This window comes from Ambystoma mexicanum, chromosome 9 (assembly GCF_040938575.1).
Source record: "Ambystoma mexicanum isolate Mex_15411 chromosome 9, UKY_AmexF1_1, whole genome shotgun sequence".
NCBI classification, from domain to species: domain Eukaryota; kingdom Metazoa; phylum Chordata; class Amphibia; order Caudata; family Ambystomatidae; genus Ambystoma; species Ambystoma mexicanum.
In genome coordinates this window covers 481,905,594-481,930,410 of record NC_090931.1, presented here as the reverse complement: position 1 = coordinate 481,930,410, position 24,817 = coordinate 481,905,594, and the positions used below count along the sequence as shown (strand labels likewise).

General features: G+C 45.2%; 1 protein-coding gene across 1 annotated transcript in view; it reads right to left on the bottom strand.

Moving 5' to 3' along the window:
- TEKT1 (tektin 1) overlaps nt 1-24,817 on the bottom strand; it is an 880,590-nt gene that overhangs the window by 263,585 nt on the left and 592,188 nt on the right. Inside the window, exon 5 of the mRNA XM_069615027.1 lies at nt 16,683-16,826. Coding sequence (XP_069471128.1) covers nt 16,683-16,826 — 144 coding nt within the window. The remainder of the gene's footprint in view (nt 1-16,682; nt 16,827-24,817) is intronic.

The following is a 24,817-nucleotide window of genomic DNA, read 5'->3' as shown; positions in this document are numbered from 1 at the left end:
ACTTATCATTTATGAACACTTCTTGCTTTCTTGTGAGCCTTATCCCACACTATTTTTGTATTTAGTTGTAAGGATTGGCAATATTTTCTTTTTAGTAAAGGCCCTTTTATTTGGCAAGATGCCACTAGACCTGCCTTATTATTATTTGATGGTCGTAGCTTGCTCCCATCTTAGATTTAGGTTTAAATTCAGTGTTTTTCCACCCCACCTACACAGTGTAATAAACATCCTTGAACTGTGATCACTTGCGTCTGTCTTTACTGTTGCCACCATGAGTATCTTTCAGCTGGCACCATTGATATTGACTAACTTCAGCAGTCCAATCCCTAAGAAGAGTGGACCTTGTGCCCAAGAGTCACAATGCTTCTCCCCAAAATGTATCTGATGTAGTTATTTGTGTTGGCGATTGTTTAAAAGAAGAGATGCCCAAAGTTACTGGGTAAATCAAATGTGTTCTTATCTTTCAGATAGTACTGCTCAGGTGCGACACCAAAAAGCAGTGGAATTAAAGGATACAGAGAGACTTGCTCTTAAAGTTATCGTATGTAGAACGGGCGGAGAGAAATGAAAGTGAAGGTGAAGTCAAAAACAGATTAAAAAACAAAACAAAATGGATTGCAGGTCCATAGAAACCATGGCTGGAAAGTTGCCAAAAGAGAAATGATTCCTAACATTCCACCCACTTCGGCTGCAAATTATGCTGTCCACCAAGAACTGGGTATTGAAAGACGTGCCTGCAGCGGAACCAATATTATTGTGGTTGAGAGTGTGGTACAATGAGAAGACTAGTTTGACACAGCATTCTCATTCACATGCTGTCAGCCAAAGATAATTTCTTAGCAATTCCTTGGTTTCCCACATTAAATGTACATAGAGTATGATAAATGCTAGCAAAATCTTCTCTCAGCCCAGATCTCTTGATGTGAGATAAGCTAGAATATTCAGAAAAAGGATGTTTGAGGTCATTGTTATGAAGAGGGAATCCAGGGAAATGATGAAATTGACCAATCGCAATTTTAACAACAAATTCCCTGCAAAATTATTTAAAGTGGACAAACTACGTGTATGAACATTCTTTGATTATCACAGCTTGTTTTAATTTAATTCTGATTCCATTTAGGGCTGTAACAGCAAGATAGATCGCCTCCTCATCTATTGATTATAACTGTGTATTATGCGATGTAAGACGTGATGATTTATTGCATTTCATGATTCTTTACCCGGCTTATGCAAAAATCAGTAAGAAGACATTAATTCCATTACAGCAAATATTCTACTTTACATAGTGTAGGCCTGTTTTCTACTACATTTCCATGTCCAGTACACCTGTGGTTGCACGGTCTCCTTCTTCATATTTTTATATTTACAGGTTGCTTTCAAAGTTAGAGAAAATAGGTTAAAGCATTTGTAAATGTACTTATTGATTTATTGTGTATTGTATCTAGTTTTAACAATGCTTTATGAATGAAAGTTTTTATGGAAATTAATTCTGAAATAAACTATTGCTGACTGACTGGCTCAGGGTGTAAGTTCCTAACAGGGGGTAGGGTCTGTGCCCGTCTCTGCCACACATGTAGGTTACCTAAGAGAGGGATTATGGGAGATAAAGATTGCCCTTTGTGATTAGTGCATGCTAGGATATAGGACCAGAGTGCTGCGGCAAAGGGAATCTCTGTGTACCTCCTCTGGGGTCACCATCCTGAAGAGTGGGCGAGTCCCTGGACCCTCGTACTACATGCTCCAGATGCCAAGCAGGGAACTTTGCCACAAAGCCTACAATATAATGTGTATTCATTTTCTTATTAATGATTTGTAAGGCACAAGTCACATGCAAAGAATGCTTTGTGATGTCCCAAGAGGAAAGTGGGGGTTAAAGACAAGGGTGCAGTTACAAAGAAATACATATAATTTACAATTCTGAGAGCATTCAGACCACATAAGAGCAAGGCCAAAGGTAATAAGAGAAGTGTGAAATAAAAGAGGGTATGATACGTGCAGGTGCACCAGTCAATTAGTACACATATGTAGAGGGGCAGGAGGCTTACAAACAAAGAGAAAAAGGTGCAGCCATGGGGCAATGGGGGAGTTTATAAACCAGTCAGCCAACACAGCCTCCACCTGCAGACACTCATCTTCATGCACCCGGGTAGGCCAGAGGTATGTTTTTAGCTGTCATGATTCATAAGTGACCTCGAATGGACCCTGTGCCTTCAAGACGCAGGCGGATCCCCTGGCAGTTGAGTGAATGGGGAAATTACAATTACCATAAAGCCTATGCATGGCTTGTGTGTGCTGCACATCATGCTGGCCAGCTTTATGCAGAAGCGCTTTGATGATAGAACAAAATCGGAGGCAGGCATTGAAAGTAGCATGTATGAAGGATGCAGCACTCTACAACGCAGTTAGGAGAGCGTTACAGAATCTTCTTTAATTTCTTGTGTGTTCCTCAGTTCATTGTTTGTGCTCGTTTGTTGCCCCCCATTGTTGTGATGTGCGAGTCTGCTCTTTGGCCCCCTGTCAGGTTCTAGTCTAGCCTTGCTGCTGACACCCCTGAAGTGTGAGCCCCCTTGTGTACCAGACCCTGCCTTCCATTCTGACTTGCTTTGGATTATACGCTGGTTGATGTCTACTGACCCTTCTCTGGGGGCCTGTGTTTCCTCGATACAGGATTGGTGACTTGTTTAGTTTCACCATGGATGGACCTTGGACAGTGTTAGCATCTGTCCTCTTGGATATAGATTGAGAAATGACTTACCTGTAATGTTCTTTCTATGAATTTCTTCAGCTGCAGATTCCTCATCTGATAGATATCCTTCCAGCATCAGCAGCTCTGAAACTTACCGACAGGAGCTGTGAGGGGTCAGCAATGCGAGACGGACAAAAAGCTGTAGTTTTCTCAATGTTTGCAATTTATAAAAAATAAAGGGGGTGAGATAAATGCCTATCTTTCCCTATCCTAACAAGAATGTTCCTAACTAGCAAACTAAAACTAAAGAGAGAAGACCTAGTGTCCAAAGGTATATGACCCTCACACTTATACATATAACCAAAGTGTACAAGGTAAATATATCTGTCTTCAGTTCAACGAAACAGTGCAAAAGTTTAAAATTATAGTTCTTACAAAGTTCTCCTTGTGACCAGGGTTTGACTCTCTTCCCCTGGATCAATTCAGGAAAACCCTTGAAAAAGATCTGATTCAACAAAGTTCTGTTCAGTTCAACAAAAAATGCCTTTTCCATCCAATGTGTACTTCCACTTGGTAAAGTAAATGTCTCTTCCACAAAACACTTGTTCAAAAAACAAAACAATTGTTTTCCAATACACAGTATTCTTCCTGGCAAAGTAAACAGCCCTCAATATAAGTATGGCGGTTTCCGAAATAAGGGTGCCAGTAGCAACGTATCGGCAACCTTTCTGGACCGCCACACTACAACAATGCCAGTCGAGACCACGAATCCTCCAGCAGGCCCCTACCGGCATGGTTGTCACTGAAGCACTGGCGCAGAACCGTGAGACTTATCCTTGGCCTCAAGCTCAGGGACTGCATCCCTCTGGCACTGAAATCCCTTCACTGGCTACCCGTGGCTGCAAGGATTAAGTTCAAGGCCCTTTGCATTGTCCACAAGGCTTTCTGGGGCCTGGGCCCACTCTATCTGCAACACACTCTTCCTAAATACTCACCTTCCTGAGCCCTGCGCTTGTCCTCCTCCAACACTTTGCAGGTGAGCCGCTTGTCCATGCAGAGACTTGGGGGGAGATCTTTATCCACTGCAGGTGCCTCCCTCTGGAACAGCCTCACTGCCTCTCTCAATCTTGAGATGGCCCCCTTAAGTTCCGGAAACTCCTCAAGACTTTCCTCTTTGCCTCCTCCTTCTCTCTCCGATTCCCCTGCTAACCTCTTTCTGCTCTCTCGCTCTCTCTCCTCTACTTCTCCTCAGTTTCGCTGACTGGCTGCCTGGTGTACCTTCAGAGTCTCACAGGTCCCAAGCTTTCCTTGCCTGTCTCCTGCACTTGCCCCCAGGCCTTGCACTTGCCACAGCACTACTGTACTTTGGTTACGACCCATGAGAGTGGTATCTCTCTGCACTTAACCCATGTTCTGATGGGACTCGGCCCACACGGTCCCTATTGCTCCTTCTCCCCGTACTTCCTGTTCGTTACCTGCATAATTTGAATGTACCATGCCTAGTAAGATCGTTTTTCTCGTCTTCACTATGTCTTCCCCTCCCATGCATGGTTGCGCTTTGAAATACTTTTGTATAAGCGCATAGTAAAATAACAATCAATCAATCAACAGTGCCAGTGCTTCACTGACCCCATTTCCATGGAGTCCGGAAATGGGGATATACCATTACAGCCACTGCTTGTGATATCCCAGTGGCATCAGGATATCAGGCACTAAGGGTGTTACAGGGTTGCATGTAACCTGGTGCCTACCGGCGGGTTTTACCGACAGCCCCAATTTCTCTTTCACAAAACACTAGTTCATAAACCAAAGCAATTGATCCCTCTATACAGTATCCTTTCTCAGGATGTAAAGCAGATATTAGAATATCACAATTATTCTTCCAATGGAATACTTTTGTCAGGATAGCACAGTCACAGTCTTTTGTGATGCAACTGTTTGCCAGGATGATAAAGTGAACACTTTCTTTTCTGCAACACTTTTTTACCACAACCACATTCCTTCAAAGCAAATGTTTATTTCTGGTTATACTCGCCTGCCAGGATTAACTACAACTGGCCCCTTTCCTGGTTCACTCGCCGGCCAGGAAGAAACTCTCCTCCTATTACAATTGATCTCTTCTTTTAGTGGCAATATTTGTTCCAAGGTTCTCCATACCAGTATCCCATGTGCAGAGGGTTGTACAATGATTACCTATCTTTAGAGTGTCTTGACTGTTGGCAATATGTTACAAAATTCACCAAACTGGTGTCTCAGGAAAGGAGAATTGCACCCTTTTTGCCCTCTTACTTCTTCTTTATGGCCTCTTGGCTGTTGGCAATGTGGGTAACAGATTACCCCAAACTGGTGTCTCAGGAAATGGGAATTACATCCTTTTTGCCTTTTTATCCTACTTGCTCAGTATTCAAACTTGATTGGTACTAAAAGATATTCTGCTCGGAATGCCGCACGGTTAACTTCTCCTGCAGGCCAACTCACTGGCTTCTTTCATAGGCTCCACGTCACTCCTTGCAGCTGCGAAGACCCTCTGCGGACCATCAATCCTATTGACAGCTCTCCTGTACCTGCCACTGCCTGCACAACCTTTCTCTGGAGCTCCATCGGCTCTGTCTGGTCTTGGCGTCCTCAGCACCTCTGAGTGACTTGCGTCGGGTCAGGTGCATGTCTCCCGCACAGCTGTGCTTCTCTCCCCACTGCTGGCCACGACTCTGCTTCATGTACTCTGCAAAACGGGTCAGCAGCTCTTCCCATGTCGGCTTCTGCTGGTGCTCGGACTCAGGCTTCCACTCCAACTGCTTCAGTCTCTCTCCTGAGTACTTCTGCCTCTGCTACACCTTTACACAGCTGTGCTTCATTCTCAGGTTTAAATGTCCAGCTCAGGTGCCTTGACTTCAAACAACTAGAATGCACAGTTCTTTCTGTAGCACCTTTGATCCTCATTAACTCTCTGTCCCTCTACATCGTCCCAGTACCACAAGCATTATGGATCTTGAAGTCCATAGTGGTTGTGGCTCTTTCATGTCTCTTTAATTCTGATTGATTTGTGAACTGACTGTAATCAGAGCTTGGAGATGTTATGTGAATGACACATGAGTTAGTATTGGGGCTAGGACTTCTACCTATGACATAATCATAATTATTAAAGGATGTCACATTCATTTATTTTATTTATTTATTTGGATTTATAAAGCGCTCAGCTGCCCGGAGGCCTCGTGGCGCTGTTACAGAATATTCACTTAGTGCAGGTTATCACATTGGTTACAGAAGCAGATATAGACATTAAATGACATTGTCGAGGGGTGTTTCGGGTTACAAAGGAACAGTGTTGGAGTCAGTGCAGAAAGGAAATGCTTTAGTTGAACAGCTTTGTTTTTAGAACTTTTCTGAATGTTGTAAGGGATTCTTCCTTTCTTAGACTGAGCGCAAGTGAGTTCCAGGCTTTGGGGGCTAGTACTTCAAAGCTAGATCCTCCAGCCTTAGCTCTGTTGAATGCTGGGACTGAGAGTTGGTGTGAGTATTGGTCACATTTGTGAAACATTTGTGTCACATGGTATAAAACATTTGATTCATGAATTTCTGAAGTATAAAACGCATTCTGCCTAGGTGACTTTTCATAGAATGTTCTTTGGGTTTTCTCATGTGAGGGACTTGTGCAGTGACAGCATGCCATTAGATATTTGGGAATTATAGGATTCTCATCCTCACAAGAAGATGAATAATGCATCTCTTCCAAGGGAGTCACCACTTGCCCCTGACAGCCATCTACTCCCATGTGATCCTCCCTCGTAATGCCGCTCCCAAGGTCTGGATCAGGTAGCAGCTGCCTTCCCCTGGCCACATGGGAGGAGATTTTAGGCTGAGGTTCAGTGATCACTCTGCAGGATTCATCAAAGGGTGCAGTGCAACTCGCCATCGACTCCTCTTGACTCGACCGAGCCACTCCAATTGACGTCAGCCATATATATATTACATCAATGCGCCCCTCAGCCCTTCCTCGGTTCCCCACCTTTTCCTCCCGAGCTCAGCAGCAGCGGAGGAAGAAGCCATATGATTCGGCTTAAAGGCAGCCAGAAAATGCCCAATAATAATTTTTTGGGGTGAAGGTCAGTCACCGTACTGAGAGCAACAGGCTGACAATACCCAATCAATAAGGCACCGAACCGTGCCTAAAACCTAATCGTCATAACCATAAGTTCTCATCCCACTAGCAGAGAACAACCAGAAAATGACAACAGATCACATTCGAAGCAGAATCTGACGGAGAATAATCCATAGAAAGAGCATTACCAGTAAGTAATTTCTCCTTCAATGGATTGTGTTCTCCCGCAGATTAATAATTTGATAGACTCCCAAAGAGGTACAGAGCATGGAGGTGGGATGAAAGCCCCCATGCAAAGAAGCTCTGTCACACAGCTCTGCCGAAACGAGCGTCAGAGCTACGTGTCACATCGAAGCAATAATGCTTAATGAACCTGTGGAGCGATGACCACGTTGCTGCTCAACATATCTCTTTCACTGGCACACCTCTTTGCAATGCAGATGATGCCGCCATGGCCCTGGTGCAATGTGCTGTGGTGCCTGGTGGAAAATCTGTTCCCACTCTCTGGTAACACTCTACAATGTAGAGAATTATCCATCGAGAAATCGGCTGCTTGGACACACCTAGACCTTTCCTGGACAGAGAGAACGCCACAAAGAGTTGGCCATCGCGCCTAAATTCTGCCATCCTAGCCACGTAGAAGCTGAGTGCCCTCTTCAGGTCCAGCCTGTGCAACATTTCCTCATCCTTAGAGGGATGTGGGGGAGGACAGAACACTGGCAAGTCAATTCTCTGGGACACAGGGAAATCTGAAACAAACCTTTGGGCGAAATTTAGCTTGTACTCTAAGAGAAACCTACTCCTTGAAAAACTGCATGAAGGTCAGCCTGCAAGATAAAGCCTGAAGCTCACTCACATGCCTCGCCGATGTGACTGACACCAGGAAAGCTGTTTTCAGGGTGAGTAACCTAACAGAGCACGAATGCATGGGCTTGAACAGAGTCACCATCAAAAAGATCAACACCAAATTGAGGTCCCAGTCCAGAACCCGAAATGGAGAAGACAGGAAACTATTTACAAGGCCTTAAAGAAATTGGATCCTTACCAAAAATGTAAAGCAAGATCCTTGATCCGGAGACCTCTTGAACATAGACAAAGCTGCCAAGTAGGGATAGGACTATGCCTATCTGAAGGCCGGATGAGGCCAGTGATAGAAGGAACTCTATCACTGCGATGGTGGCGCATGCAATAGGATTTATCCTGCGCTCCTTACACCATGCCTCAAACTTTCTCCACCTGCATGCGAACAATGATCTCGTAGAAGGTCTGCGTGCAGCCAGCAATACCCCAGGTACCTCTTCTGAGAGGTGCCAGTCATCATACCTCATCCTCTCAAGAGCCATGCATGTAGGTTGAGGGACTCTGGGTTCGGGTGGAGCACCCAACCTTCCGACTGGGATAGGAGGCCTGGCCGCCAAAGATGACGGAGAGTCAGGCAGATGGTCAATTCCAGGAGCTCCACGTACCATATTCTCCTTGACCGATCCAGTGCCATGAAGATCATGCAGGCTTGAAACCTCCTCAAACTCCTGAGAACCCACAGGATGATGGGTATCGGTGGAAATGCATAGTGGAGGTTGAAGACCCACTCCACCAGAAACACATCCCCTAGTGCATCCTACACTGGGAATTCCCTCGAGCAGAACCTTCTGCATTTTGTGTTGGTCCTTCTGGCAAACAGATCCACTGCCAGGGTTCCCCACGGGGTGAAGATCTCTTAGGGAACTTCCTGACACACTTCCATGCTCTGCCTGCTCACAACACCCGTTAGCCTGCTATCAGTTCCTGCCAGATGGGCCGCAGAAGTGGATATCTGGTTCTCCAGCAACCAGAACCACAGCTATAATCCCTCACTGCATAGGGACAGGGACCCCCCCCCACAACGGTTGTTGAGATAGAGCATGGCCACTGTGTTGTCCATCAGGATGAGGATGTGTTTCCACCTGAGGGAAGGTGCAAAGGCCATCAGGGATAACCTGATCGCCCGCAACTCCAGTCTGTTGATGTGCCCCAGATTCCACTAGGGACCAAAGGCTACTCACCTGCATACCCCTACATTGAGTGCCCAAATCTTCAGGGGCCGTGCTGGCCAAAAGAGTTCCCCCACCATCATACTCTCCCTGCTGGGCCACCCAGAGAGGTCATTGGCCACTGACCTACCCACCCTGAGCATGTCCTTCATAGCGTCAAAGTACTGGGACCACTGATCCCTCAACAGCCACTGCAGGGATCGCATCCGAAGTCTAGCTTCTGGCACCAGAAAAATGCAATAAGCCATGAGACCCAGGAGGCGGAGGAATGAAGCCAATGGTAGACTGTTGTGGTTCTGGAAAAGCTTGGCCATTTGCCCAACATTGGTGACTCTTTCTTCGGGGGGGTGCAGCGGGGAGGGGCTTTCCTACCCATTTGTCCACAACTGCACTAATGAATTGGAGCTTTTGCATTGGTATAACGTGGGACTTCTGGAAGTTCAGGGAGAAGCCCAAACCATGAAGCAGAGAGCAGGTCTCTTCGAACTCTATCGATGCCTGCTCCGGAGAACTTGTCTTTCCTCAGGAACTTTTTCAAAGCCCTCGGGTCCAGGATGGATTGGAATTCTCCTCCTCTCCTGGGTACCAAAAAGTATCAAGAGTACATCTCAATCCTCTCTGCTCGGATGGCACCTCTTCCACAGCCCGCTTCAATAACAGGGCCCTTAGTTCCTCCTGGACCTCCTGTCTTGGTGGTTGTGGAGGGGGTGGGGCTCTTTTTAGAAATGGTAGACAGCATTACCTATCTGACGAGCTGCAAGGCCCAGATGTCTGAGTTTATCTCCTTCCAACTGTTCCAGTGCTCGGAAATTCTCCCTTCAACTGGAAAAACATGTTGGGAGAACTCAAAGCGGCTTAACAGCCTGCTGGCCTTGGAGCCCCACTGCTCCGACCAGGACGTGAGAAACGCCTGTGCCCTTGCCTGGCATGCAAGAGTTGTGCCTTTCTTCCAAACGGTACATACCTTCTGAAGCCTAGACAGCTAGAGGAGCAAAAAGACTGCTTGGCAGGCTGTGGCACGACTAGTCCCACCGACTTAGCAGCTATCATGGAGTCTTGTAATATTTCCAAAGACTTGTTGGCTTTAGCGCCGAACAAGTACTCACCATCAAATGTCATGTCAGAAGCTTGGCCTTGACGTTAGGTGAGAACCCCCAAACTGTTGAGGCAAGCCGACTACCGCAGCACTATCAGTGTCCCCATGCCACAGCCAACAGAATCTGCAGATGCCGCCTGCAGCGCTTGACAGGTCACTTCCTTCCCATCGTTAATCAAGTCCAGAGAGCCACCCATCACCTTTCCAGCTGGGAGCTGATTCAGCGATTCCACCATGATCCTCCACAGCTCATCAGAGTAACAGCGAAGGTGCAGGATGCATTAATTGCCTTTAGGGCCATGCTCCCTGATGCAAAGATATTCTTGGCCAGGGCATCTGTCTCCTTGGACTCCCTGTCTGTGGGAAAGTTAGAGGTAGATGTGACCGGTGACAAGATCACTCTGACGGCTTGAACCTGAAAACCCTCTGACATAGGGTGAGATGACAGGAAGGGTAGGTCTCCCCTGGCCGGTTTGCATTCTTTGTGAGTTCTAGGTCCACAGCTTGTGAGGAACACAGCTTTTGCCACAAAGTACTGATGGGGTCCAATATGGTCACATTAAAGGCTATGCCCTCTTAGTTTGCAGACCTTTGTCCAAGATGTTTGTATGGTGATTTTCAGTAAGGGGCTTGACCGGGGCAGCCAGGCCCAAGGTCAGGATCACTTTCTCCACTGTCCTTCTGTACTGGGAATTGGGGTGTCCTGCTGCAAGTCAAGATCATGGGAGGAGTCCAGCCGGCTTGCATCATGCAGGCCTTCAGCCAGGGCCAGCAAGTCGGCCTAGTCCATAAGGAAATAAGAACCCCCGTTGTGAGCGATACCCTTCCTCATCGTAAATCAAACTCATGGAAACTCAGATCGTGACTCAAGGGCAAAGGGACGCTCGACTGCCGGTGCCAACGTTGACGGGGTCATTCTCACAAAGCCTACCAGCGCTGATGCCTCGAGGGCCACAGGCGCCAAAGTCTGCTTCACGGATGTCAAGGCCGAGCTTAAGGGCTTAGGACCTGACAAGGCCACCTTGATGTCAGAGCCACCGGGGCAACTGGTGCCTGACCTGCCTGCAGCAATGAGACTGGAGTCAATACACTGCAGCCTTTCCGAAAAGCTGGAACATCTGCTTGTTAAATGCCTTCCACTCTTCCCTCAGGGCACCTGTAATCGGGCAGTATGTACCCCGCTCCTCCGACGAATGGATGACGTGTCTGCACCAATGGCATCCCTTCTTTTCATGGTAGGAAGAGGAGGACGAATGGCGCAATGTGCTTCGGGAGTGTGAGTCCTTCGTTGCCTTCTTGCGGTGCCTGTCCTCCTTCTCGGGTGTGGGGCCTTCAGTGTCATGGCCCGACCACCTGATGGTCGAACATGCCAGGGACTTCAAAGCAGGCCACCTGAGGGCTAACTTTGTCAATCATTCCCTAATAGACTTCGGGTCCGTTTAATGACAGGAACCGAACTGCTCGACATCATGTTCTTTCCCAAGATACCACACGCAGATACCATGCAGGTCCATGATGGAAATCTTCGAGCTGCAGTCTTGACATCGCTTAAATCCCAAAGCTTTAGGGCACAACATATCAATGAAGATCAAACAAACATTTTTCACGGAAGAGAACTGTTCTGATAAACAGCATGCTGAATGGGCAGAAAAAAGGAACTGAGGTACTGGGCGCAGTACGAAATATATATACGGCCGACATCAGGTCCGGAGTCGAAGAGTGGCTCGGTTGAGTCAACAGGAGTCGATGGTTGATGTCGAGTAGTACTGCGCTCCCTGTCGAAAAAAGTCTCCAAGCAGCTGGCACTGGAAGGATATCTATCAGATGAGGAAATTGGCTTGTTAGATTTGCTTGCCATGTCGCATTTAGTGGTGTCGCCCTCTCGCTGTCGGTTCAGGCCCCTGCAGACTTGTTTTTGTACATCTTGTGATGTCGTGCTGGATTCCTTATTTTACTTTTATTTCATTGTTTATAGCGCAAACTAAGCTCAAGAGCAGCAAATCTCTTTACAACAGGACAGTGGCAGAATTGGGCTTGGCATTTTCTAGATCTATGGACTCAGGCAAAGGGTTGGGGTTTAATCTCTGTGTAGGTTTCCCATCTCTAATGCCTGCACCCTAGCATGAGTGCTCCCTTCTCAAGGTCTATCCCTCCCACATCTCTGCTCATACTTGAGCCAGTACGTATTTCCCTGCTGGCCATTCTATATGGGGGGTGGGAGGGCGTTGCTGGGGCAACCTTCTAGACACCAAGCGGCATTCTGACATCACCATTCTTCTAATTTTCTGTTTATACTCAGAAAGAAACAACATCCACTGTAATGGAACACTTATTTTACATATTGTCGAATAACACACATGTGTTGGGCCATCAAGGGTCTTGCACCCGAGTATTGCCCTGTTCATCATGGACATACATTTGGATATCAGGTGAATCAATTTGTATTTTTGACAAGTTTCTGAGATCTATGGATTCTGTTGATTTTGCCCTCCTACCTTTTAAAACACGTCTTTCAATAGTTCCAATACATGTCAACTGCTTTGCAAAGGAAATATTTTCAAATTGTATTCAATTTATCTGGAAAGTATTGCCAAAAATACTGCGTTTTACTCTGGGAACATAGTTAAAAAAAAAAGGAGATGTCTCAGTGTATTCTTCCGTACGCTGTGAACGAGTCTTGACATTTTTGGACTCCATTCATAGTATGGAATGTATCTTCATCCTCTGTTTCAATTTGCGAGAGGATCACTGTGCGACCAGCCACCAAGTTGCTGGTTCATCACTTGTGTTACAGGTCGACAAAAAGCCTACCGGTTTCAGTGATGTATTCAGATTGAACCACTTTCATCAGGGCTATAGAGCGAACAACACTTTGTGGTGTGCCGTAATAAGCGTTACTTTCAACATATTTATTTTCTGGTTTCAGGAGACCCCACCCTCATATTCTAACCCCAAAAATGTCGGTCTGTGGTCCGTGTGGACGGGAAAGCTTCTAACTTGCTTCCGGGTGGGCGCTCTTGTTAATGCGTGCCGAGGAACCTCACGGTTCCGTGCGGTAACTCCTGGTTCAGTGGGGGACTGAAATTCTGGGTTTGAATGATGGTGGGAATATGTTTAGTTTCTTATGTTAATTGGTTTATCCAAAGAGGTGAAATCGATAAAAGACCCAATACTGGAGGTTTGTAGTTCCAAGGCTGTTTTTTAAACTGTCTAACTTTAATGTTACTTTACTATTTGAAGGAGAAATACATGTTAGGAAATGTTATGAAAGGGGTGTTATAGTTCCATACTAAGCACAAACAACTGTAATATACCTTAAAGACAAACTTAAAATCCAAGTAAAAGCTTTAGCTGAAGCGATAGTGAGGTTCCATGTCAAACCTAATAATACCCTAAAATAGGTCAGTTTAGTCAAATCAAAAACACAAGCTTTATTTGGTTGTTAAACCATCAAAGCACAATTTTCACCTATTTCATTATACATGATTAAAAATTAACCTTAAATAGCTAATACAGTCATCACAAAAATTTTAAATGTAATAAAAAAACAATTAAATATCACCAGTAATAACTTTATCAAGTTCATTAAAAACTCTTGTTCTCCTTAGCTAGGCCCTATGGAGGTACTTGGCCACATTCTGTACCACAGAGGGCTCGCCAGTTATTGAACAGAAATGTAGTGCATCAATAACCCTACAAATGTAATTTGATCTGAACATAGGCAGCAAATACCTGGATCTTAATACTTCATACCCAGGGCAAAACAGCATAAAATGGACGGCTGTCTCCTTAGGGGCCCAACACATCAGACAAATAGAGGTATTATTTGGAGACCAGTTCTCCATATAGGCAGCTATTTTAAAGTTGCAGCTTTCAGGTTTAAGAAAATGTATTGTAGATACAGGGGTTGTATCAAATGAAGATAAGTTTCAAAACCAAAATCCTCTTTGCATCCCAAATAATGAGGGCCACAAGAAAGATTGAGACAAGATGATACCATAGACTTCCTACATTCCGTTATGCTCTCTTCCTTAACCATGTCTGTACATTCCTTGGTCATAGCAGATGGGCAGATTGCCGTTCCCAAAGAATAGCCAAATCAAATTTACGTAACCAAAATTGGACGTATTTAAGCCATGGAATTGAACTGCAGTGCTTCAGCGATATAAAATCCATCAACATTAGCCTATAATCCAGTAGAGCTGTAGATGTCCAGCCACGGGGCCTGTCTCTGCCTGCTAAGACCACACTTCGCCCAGCAGCTGGGAGGAGAGGGCAGGAGCCTTCTCTCCCCCCACCAGGACCTCTGCTATACAAGCAGCTGACCTGCAAAATACCCCAGTGAGATACGAGGATTGATGATAAGCAGCAGTGCCTTGGCTAATTTCTAAGCCACATCGCTGCTTGCACATAAATGTCCTATTTATGTTTGTTGAAGCGTCTACAGCTTCAATTCTGCTGCCCAGCCGAGATTTAACTATCGTTGCCACAAATCGCCATTGGCCCCAAAGTGCTTAATAGCCGCTCAAGTCTGCGACACCTATTTACGAGGCATCTTCTCCCGACAGCACCGCAGCATCTGATTGGCTGCCTGGTGCTACTTCACTTCAATCCTGGGTCCTCCCACTCCTTAAAAAACCCAATTTAGATCCTTCCATCCCCACAAATTACTGTCCCACCACCACAGTACCGTTCCTTCTCAAAATCCTAGATACAATAGCGTACCAACAAATCCAACACTACTTGGAATACTATCACCTTCTAGGAGTCCGACATGCAGGCTTCAGACCCCAGCATGGAACTAAGACTGCACTCATAGATCTTAAGGCACAGATAGATGAGCTGAGAGACAAGGGTAAGACAGCATTACTGTTACTTCTTGATCTCTCAGCTGCATTCGACTTGGTCGACCATGAGATCCTTTGCAATCACTTACAATCGGCAGCAAAAATGTTCCCAAGAGGCAACCGACTGGATCCAATCCTTTCTCAACAACCGTACTATGCAAGTCGTTTCCCCACTAGCAGCTGCTGACCCAACGCCCATCACCTGCGGCGTGCCTCAGGGCTCTTGTGTCTCTCCTACCTTATACAACATTTTTACAAAGCCCCTTTTCAATGATCTAGATGGTCTGCCTATCACCTACACAAATTATGCTGATGATACACAGATCCTCATCCCGCTGACGGGGGATTATGACAAGGATTTGGCCTTTGTAAATAGAGTGTACCTCATCATCCACGCATGGATGGCCTCACATGGTCTATGACTGAATGATGACAAAACAGAACTCCTCATCTTAGGCACCACATCCAACCTTATTAACTGGGCCAAAATTACTCTTCCTTTGTAATTGATAACATCATTACCGTAGCCAAGGAGGTCAAAACCCTCGGCTTCTACTTAGACTCCACACTTACCTTCAAAAAACAAGTTAATGCTATGGCATCTGCCACATCTTATACATGCAAACTTATTGAAGCAGCCAAACTATTCCTTTCACCCACCAATTGCATCACCCTAGCCAGAGCTTTGATCCTGTCTAAGTTGGACTATTGTAATGCGCTATATGTAGGCAGCAACAAATATATCACAAACAAAATTAAAACTTTACAAAATAATGCTTTAAGAGCTGCACTAAGCCTCCTGAAGAAAGCCCACATCTCAGAGACTAGAAGATCTGTTAATTGGCTTTCAATGAAAGACAAAATATTCCATAAATCTGTCTCTCTGACTCACAAATGCCCCCACCAAGCTGCCCCTCAATACTTGATAACGAGGTTCACCAGACCAGCATCCTGCCGCCCTTCCAGAAAGGTCAACTCTAACCTTCTTCTGGTGCCAAGATTCAAACGCACTATGTCTGGAGGGAACAGCTTTCCTGTCAAAGCAGTACAATTCTGGAACTCCCTACCACCATCCATCAGGAAGACCTTCCTTACCCTCAATTCAGATCTAATACCATCCTCTGGCTCAAGGAACATGACACCTAACGCTTTTCCTGCCGCGCTATACTTAATTACTGTAAATTGTGTATAACTTTGCACATCTACTGATCGTCTACGTTTAGACATATCATTTAACTTGTAAATATTGTATATCTCCTGTAATTGTAATTGGCCGTTTGGTTTTCACTGTTCTTGATGTTGTCCAGCAATGTAACCTCAGCTGGACTCCATCTATTGCGTTCCTGTAACCTAAGCTTTACAATCCTCTTGTTTCTCCTGCACCCTGCTACCCTTGGGTTAGGCGCGCACTACAAATAATAAACAAACAAACAAACAAACAAACGCGTCCAGAAGAGCAGCGGCCTTAGGGATATGATATTGTCTATAGGCTGGATGTCACATTCCAAAAGGAAAATGCATTAGGAGCTCCCTTATACGGAATGAGCAAGGATTTAAAAAAGTTATTTTCCGTAACTCCCGAAGCAATTGGATTTGCATATCCCCAAACTTCGGCTCCATACAGAGCGGCTTGCACAGCTTTCAACCTGTATGGTTGAAGTGTTGGGAAGTGCTGGGAACAAAGCAACCCCGCCATGTGAGAAAAATAAATTTCTTACACCACCCACCAATCTTTTCCAACTTCAAGTTCGCTTTCAGCACATGCTCAAAACAAAGACCATTCTCAGCAAACCAGAGGTCCAAATAGGTCAGTTTAGTTGAACTAGGAAACCTGAATGAAACCGTCCATGTGCTGCCTATTACCACAAATGACAAATTAATGATAGGCGCAGAGTATATAGTTGGCCAAAACGATTTTACTTACTTGCCCTCAATTCGCGCAACGTTTGATACATAGCCAATATTTGGTGAGTTGTTTGTCAGAGTGCTGCAATGGTCATCTATTGTTATAGCATGGAATTTGTCCTTCAGATCTTTTTCAAGAGAGTATTTTGCCGAACGACATTCCCTGAAAAGAAAAGCAACAAAGAAACCATGAGAATTGAACATTCCCTTTATATGCATACATAATAGTGAAAATCATACTCCTGTTCCAGATAATTATATCAGTTTTTGACACTTTGAAATTTCAAGGAAATTCAATTCATATGACCTAGACTGCATTTCCTCCTACATATCAGACTGGCCCTTCTCAAGCAAATAGAAAACTGGTATCTCCACTACCACCCAGTTAACAATTTCTGGCCCACTCCTCTTCACACTCTACACCTCTCGCAGTAAACTCTTCCTATTTGTCTTCTCCTACCACCTATGGCATACGACACCCAAATCATCATCTCCTTGACTCATGAGCTATCCCTCCTGTATATGTAGCTTTCCCCTGCCATCCGCTACTGGTTGGCACATTGGTGCCTTATGCTCAGCTCTTTTAAGACCAAAGTCATCAATCTCCCAAATGTTCCCCTTTCTCTTCTCTCTGGTCAACCATTGCCCTCTTTCCAATGTATCTCAGCTGTGTCTTGTGCCACTCTTTCCTTTCTTCTTCGTGTCTCCACACGTTTCTATGTATCACTTTCTTATGAACTGTGTGGGAATCCATCAGACACAGTTGGAGGGAGTGGACACCAACTGACAATTCAATACAGTTGACTCTCCTTAACAATGGCATTTGGTGCTAGACAGTAGGCCATCTATGCACACAAATGGTAATATAATTCAACAAAACAGAGGAAATCATCCTTAGTGCTGAATGCACCTTTTCAGTTAGCACTACCGCAAGTTCATTGTAAGAATGTATGACTCTTGATTGATTTTGTTTTGGGTCTTGCTTTGTGCTTTAATATGGTTGTATCATCTTCAACAGTTAGCGGACAGACAATGTTAGCCAATGCATTTGGGACCATCAAATTCCTTCATCAGGGCAGTGTCTGGCAGAAGAGGCTACAGTTAAGCCACACAAGATGGTAGCCGATCCTACCAGATTGAGGGATCTGTCAGGAAAGAGGACTAGATATCTAAAAAGAAAAATAACTAATCGTGCCAAAAACCTAAAATCCGAGTAGCTTAAATGCTATTGTGGACTCTAGTAGAAAAGTCTGTTTTGGTCTGGGGTGGCATTACAAAATGCAAAAGGAGAGGAGAATTGTACCTTGTTATGATAAACTTGCAGTAGTGCTAACTGCAGGGTAAAGGCAGTACTAAGGATGTTTTCATTAGTCTTGTTGAATATATGAGACATAAACACACGACAAACTGGGATTCAAACAAATATAGGTTTACAGGGTTTAAACTTGGGCCAACTAAAGAAAACCATAACAAAACAGCAGGTATCCAGATCTCTCAATATGGGTTCCCTCCAAGACGGAATTGTCAGATCCACAGTCACTCACAGTGCTGGGTTTAAAGTATTACTGCACTTCTTTCTTGGGTCCATTTGTAAGGGCAGCATGGTATCAACAGTAAAACACACACAAGTGACCACAGTTCAAGGGTGTTTATTGAACCTTAATTGGGTTTGAAAAACGCCTATTTAATTATAAATCTATAGATGGGAGCAAGCTACAAAGATCAAATAATAATAACACAGTCCTAATGGCTTCTTGTCAAAATCAAAGGGCCTATACTAATAAACCTATTGCCAATCCTTACCTCTAAATACAAATAGTGAGGGAAACAATGTTATGCAAATGAAAAGTTTTCAAGAAATTATATGTCAAGATATTCAAGTTGTTGGTTTCCCTTCCTCACGTTTTTAGCATGGGATACAGTGGCACATTCTTAGCACATTCTCTGGCTTCTCAAACATGAGGGTGCAGTTCAAAACTCCAACATCATGGCCTTCTGTACCAAAGTCTCTTTGCCAGTCAAAAGTCTCTTCTTTGAGAGGGCCTGATGCAACAAAGAAATAACCAAGTTCCTTTACTTCCCGGATTCTCCTACGCACACTTTTCTCAGGTGAATTACTGTTCACCCTCCGCCGGGCTCAGATCCACTTTAACACAAAGTTTGTTTTTCACATATACACAATTTTCTTAGGATTTCCATGTATCCAATTTCTTGGGTGACTCACGGTTTACCCCGGATACTCCTCTGCCGGACTCAGATCCATTCTAACACAAAGGGCCTCATTACACGGTAGGCGGTAAGGGTTTACCGGTACCGGTAAGGGCACCGGTACCGGTAAACCCTTACCGCCTTACTACGAGGTCCCTTTGCGGGTCCTCCGTTAACTCCTGGTTTTTCCAGGCGTTAAGGACGGGACCCGCAAAGGGACCTCGGAGCTAATTACGGTACCGCAATTTGTGGTACCGTAATTAGCACCTTCCCCATTCCCATTATGCCCTATGGGGCAAAAATGGGAATGGGGAAGGGCCTTGGTGAATGGGGAATTACCGCCCCCGCTCACCTTGGAGTAGGGCAGTAATTCCGCCATCCACCAAGGCGGACTCGGTACGGTACCGGCGGCAACCATGGCGCTGATAGCGCCATGGTTACCGCCTACCGTGTAATGAGGCCCAAAATCTTCAATCAATCTACCTCTGCCGGGCTCGGGCCAATTTATCTACTTTGCCATCAACTTTCTTTACTGTATCAATATCGAAGACCTTTGATTGTGCACAGGATTTTGCTTGAACCTTTGCAGGACCACTTCGATTCACAATCCTTTGCCTCTCTTTCACTTTTGTCAACTCTCAGCTGGACAATTTAGATTGAGCATGCCTGCGGTGCCGGATCACTCTGCCAAAGGTATCATATATTTTGGCTTCAAAGTTCAATCATTCGTCTGTAGTTCAACTTTACTCCATGTGTTTCACTCAAGGTTCTCAGATCCAGCACTCGTCATACAATGTTGCTGCTTGCAACTTTGGCTTCAACACAGACCAGTCTCGTATCGGTCTCCCCAACTCACCGGCTTTTTTGATTTCACTGACGCTGCTTTCTTGTTGGAACCAAGGACAGTACCATGGCAACTGGCGATTCTCCCCACCTTGATTATGTACACAGAAGGGCGCCAGGTACCTCCGACACACAATGCAGGATTCCTCAGCCTGGTTTCCTGTCTTACGCTTTCTATTCTTGAGGTTTGGTGAAATTAATGGTTCCTTGTTGAAAAGGTCAAGGGACCTTCCCTCCTTGTGATCCCCTTCGGTTTCGCCGTCTTCCTCCTCGTGTTAAACTGCCATCTTGGAACCGCTGTTTCCTCGTCTGCTTTGCCTCGCTCAGAGTGTACTCTCGTGCTCTGCCTTTTATCCGTGTGGGGAAGTATAATGGAAGTCTGGTGCGCATGATGGTCAGTAATTGCCTGACCCTGCCTGACCAGTGTATTGGGACATGTCAGGTATGCAGCTTGGGTATTAGTCCATTTTCTCTCATAGCAGGCTCTCTGTGGGAAAGTGTTTGTGTTGTGGAAGGATGGGGGTTGAGTTCTTAAGTATCCTACCTGATAGAATAGGGTAAAGGTATTACATGGAAGAGGATTCCGCGTCTCACCCTCCAGTGTCCTACTCCCACTCCCCAAAGACCCCCCACCCAGGTGATACTCCCACACTGGTCCACCCCAGGAACTCGATCCAAAAGAGATGGCTGTGTCCTGGCCACCTGATGACAGATCCCGGGGGACTAGCGGGTGAGACAGCTTCTGGTTTCCCACACATTCTAGAAGAACCCTGCAGTGGCAGAAGGGAGGCTGGGAGCCACCAAGCCCAAGCTCCATAACTTCCAGCAAGTGTTAGGCCACTTGGGCGGGTCAGTATTATTATTAGTAGGGTGGGTGGAGTACTGATACACTACGTCTGACCTGTGGGACCTGGCACTGGTTCCTAACGCCCCATCCTCCTTTACAATTCAGGAAAATCTCATACTTAAGGTATTCTCTTCATTTTTGCAGTTATTTGTCACTCTGCTCTCCTACATGCCTCCTCTCCTCCTCCTCCTTAGTTGTCACCTTTCTCTGTATCAACACATCCTCTTGCCATTCCCTCACCTTCTCTCTCCAGTCTCCTTTCCATTCACCATAGCACCAAGGCCTCTTCCCTGGCCTCCCCCTACATTCAACGTGATCTGGCACTTTCCACTGCTCTCTGTAAACACCCACATGCTTCTGATAGGACTTGGGCCTTAAAGACAAAGATAACCTTCCCTCCAGAGATTGCTGCTGCTCAAACATTCAGCGAGCTCACCATTTAACAGGAGCGGCTACTCTTTCCTGCTCCATGATTATAATACTTATAGATTCTGCCTGATGTGGGGACTAGTGCCAAGAATGAGTGTGGCACATTCTACACAGGCTTTGAGGTTCCCTTAAAAGGACAGGATGAGTGGTATTCTCATGGCGACAAGCCACTGCCATTTGACTGGGGTGTGTTGGGGAAAGCAGGGGATTCAACCTACACCACCTCGAGGCCCAGCATCACTTAGTGGGCAGCCGCACCCTGTCACCATGGGTAACCCACCCTTCACCTCAAGGGCTGGGTAAGGGGCTTAGTCACACACTCTATAACCTCTTTTTGCTGGTGTTCTCTTCTCCTGCCTGTACCTCTGCCATCTCTTGGTCCAATATCCATACCATCTGAGGGATAGCAATGTTCTGAGTGCAACAAAAAAAGTGCTAAATGTATAATTTTTAAATAGGTCACAAAATGTTTGTATTGCCACTGGAAAGACAAATAATATAGTATTTAACCAATTTGCCACTTTTATAATTATTCTGATCAACATATCCATGACAACATCTGATGTCTTCCAACAGCAGCAGTAGCCCAAATCCCCACAAATCATTTATATGAAGGAACAGAATTCTCTAAATTTAGTAGCAACCTAGAACTATTTTAGTTTAGTAATGAAGACGTTACTTACCTTGAAACACTGTTCTCCAGCATTGGTATCTTTCATAGATTCACATGCTTGTATGAGTATTCCCAGTCACCAGAGTGGGAAGTAAGATTAAACCAGCCTAATTTGAAATGAAGAAAACACTGCTGTTGCTTTAGTGTTCCCTCAGTGTTGTTTTCGGTCATTTACCCCTCACCCAATAGGCAGTGCCTCCTATAGCTCCACCCCTGTAGCCATCTTCGGATTCTCATAACACACGCGATAGTGTCAAAACAAGTCAAGATGAGCCATATGTGGGGTAGGAGGGAGAGTAACATGTGAATCTATGAAAGATACCAATGCTAAAGAACATGATTTAAAGGTAAGTAACGTATTCCTTCTCCAGCATTGGATCTTTTATGGATTCACATGCTTATTTGAATATATTATATAGCAGTTCACCCAGATCTCCATGCATGGAATGCCACGCTGGGAGGAGGATACAGTTCACCTTCAGGACAAAGCACACCTCAGGTGAACAGATGTCACAGGACAGCATGCTAAACTCAAGACTACTCCATTATGTCGACACAGCAGAACCTGGTGAAGGTGTGAAAGGACCTCCATCTTTCTGCCCTGCAGATTTCCATGAGCGAGACACCGGAAATGAGGGCCATTGGTAAATCAGGCTGCTTTAGTAGAAAGTGCCTTAGGCTGACCTGGGAGGGCCAGTTGACCAGGTGAATAAAAATGAAATGCAGTCAGAAAATCATTGGGAGATGGAGGACCTGCACAGCATGTTGCAGATGGGTGTTGGTCCAAATGCCATGAGCATCAGCAACAAAATTTGTAATGGCTTGGAACGGCAATACTGTGCTTATCAAAGGTTAATCGAGGGGAAATGATAGGGGTACAGTAGTTCCAAATGTAGAGTTTGACATCAAAAGAAACTCAGACTTGTGGAAAACAAGACAAGGCGGCTATACAGATAGCACCTGGATGTCAACCACTCTCCTGGCCGAGGAGATGGCGCCCAAAAAAAACATTTTCATGACATGATTTTAATGTCTGTCCAATGTAGAGACTGAAAAAGGATGTCACATGCCTTGTTTTCCTAAGAAGGAACCAGCGCTAGCAATTGCTGAATTCCAAAGCAGGCCCTTAAGAAGTGAGTAATGAGGGAATCAGTAGCCAAGAGAACTTATGAGAGACAGCTGCATGCCACGGAGAGCCAATGAGGCAGAATTTGTTGTGGTTGGAGGTGGAAGGTGTCTGCTCCATATGTAGCACACCAAACTCTGAAACGGTTCCACTTACAATCGTAGCAAGAAACAGCAGTGTGAGCTCGAGCTTTCACCAGGGTTTTTCCGCCATCCCAGGGCATGTATACCTGCCCAAACTGTAAGAAGTGGTACCCAGGACATAAGGTGGAGTGAGGCTCGGTTGTGAAGGTGATCCGCTCCCTTGTCCCGGAAATGAGGTTGAAAACTTGCAGGAGCTGGACTGGCGGTGCTGATGAAAGAGCCAGGAGCAAATGAAAACTGACTTGGCCATGCATGGGCCACCAGAGTCAGTCTGCACCGCCACTGCATGAAGGCTTACAAGACTATAGATACGAGAGGATTTTGTTTGTCTGTGTGATCATGAAGGTGTCACCCAGGCTGCATGGTTGCAGGAATCCAATTACAAAGTCATGACAATTTAAATTGACCCAGGTAACAAGCAGGTCTATATCCACCATGTTCGAAATATGCCTATAACTTGATACTGGAGGAGTGCCCATCCGTGGCAGGAGCAGAGTTCCGGCTGAGGGAATTGGCTACAGAGTTGTGGATGCCTGGTAGGTGGAAAGAAGACAGCAACATCCCCTGAGAAAGATGCCAATTCCAAGAGGGGTTGCGCTATGGTTGAGAGGATCGCTGATCTGATACCACTCAATTTCTGGATATAGAACATAATGGTTGCGTCGTCTGTAAACACATGAAATGCTTTCTGAGGTGAATGGCTTCAGTGGCCAGAACACCCACCACAACTTCAGGACGTCAATGTGCAAGGATTTTTGTTCTGTCCGATGACCCCTGCCATGGTGTGAAGATTGCTGGTGTGGGCTCCTGAGTCTTCCCTGGATGCATCAGACGTAACTATGACCTGGTGTTTGTGTTTGATGAAAGGAGCTCCCTGTATAAGGCTAGAGCCTTCCGTAGAGCAATGTAAACAATGTAAAATGGACATGTGAGGAACAACTTGTCCCAATGGACGGTAATCCACTGCAAGTCGACATCTGAGAAATTCAAATTCTGTTGAAAGATTGAGTTTTTCACAGTTTGCCATATAAAGCAATAATGTACTGACTCACTTGTTACACTTAAGTTCCATGATGCAGGACCAGTAGATGAATGGAAGTATGCAACAAGCACAGATTTAGCTTCATCCACGATTTGTTAACTCTTGCAGACAATTTGACTACTTATCCCATTAGCCCATGTCATTACGGCCATACATCATCACGCATTTACGAGATGACGTGGCATATATAAACCCCTCGAGGGTCTCGGCATATCCGTGTCCATGACAACACTCGATGTTGCCGACGTGGAGACCCAGTTAAACCATTGCACGTTTGTTTAAAACAAATATGCAGCATCTGTGTATGGAACAAGTAAGTGATCGCCAGTTTATATTATTATTATCAGCAGAGAGTTTAAACATCCATACTCACGAGGTTTTCCTCTTGCCAGGACGCAACACAGTAATTTTGCTCGCTGACAAACCACTCTATCTTCCTTTCACTTTGAGAAGAGGCATGCTGTTCCACACGATTAGGTAAGAAACTTTATTATGGATTTGGCTATGTTAACGCACATGCAGTTGCAACTACATCCTAGCCTGCACCTATTTTTCAAACGATTAGAACAGAGTTTCTTTTATTTTACTCACATTGCAGGGACCAAGAAACTAATCTGTTGGTCATATGAGCGATGCACTTGGCTTCTACAGCTTCAGAGTAATTTCATGTAAATGTGGATAAAAATCAAGGTAAACAGATTTACCATTCCATGTTACATAATACGTAATAATAAAGTTACTCACCGTATTGACTACCTTACTCCTAGTCCATAGTCCCCTTTCCTCCATACTTATGGGACATTCCTCCGTCCTGTGGGACGGGACTGGAGCACTTTGGAAAAA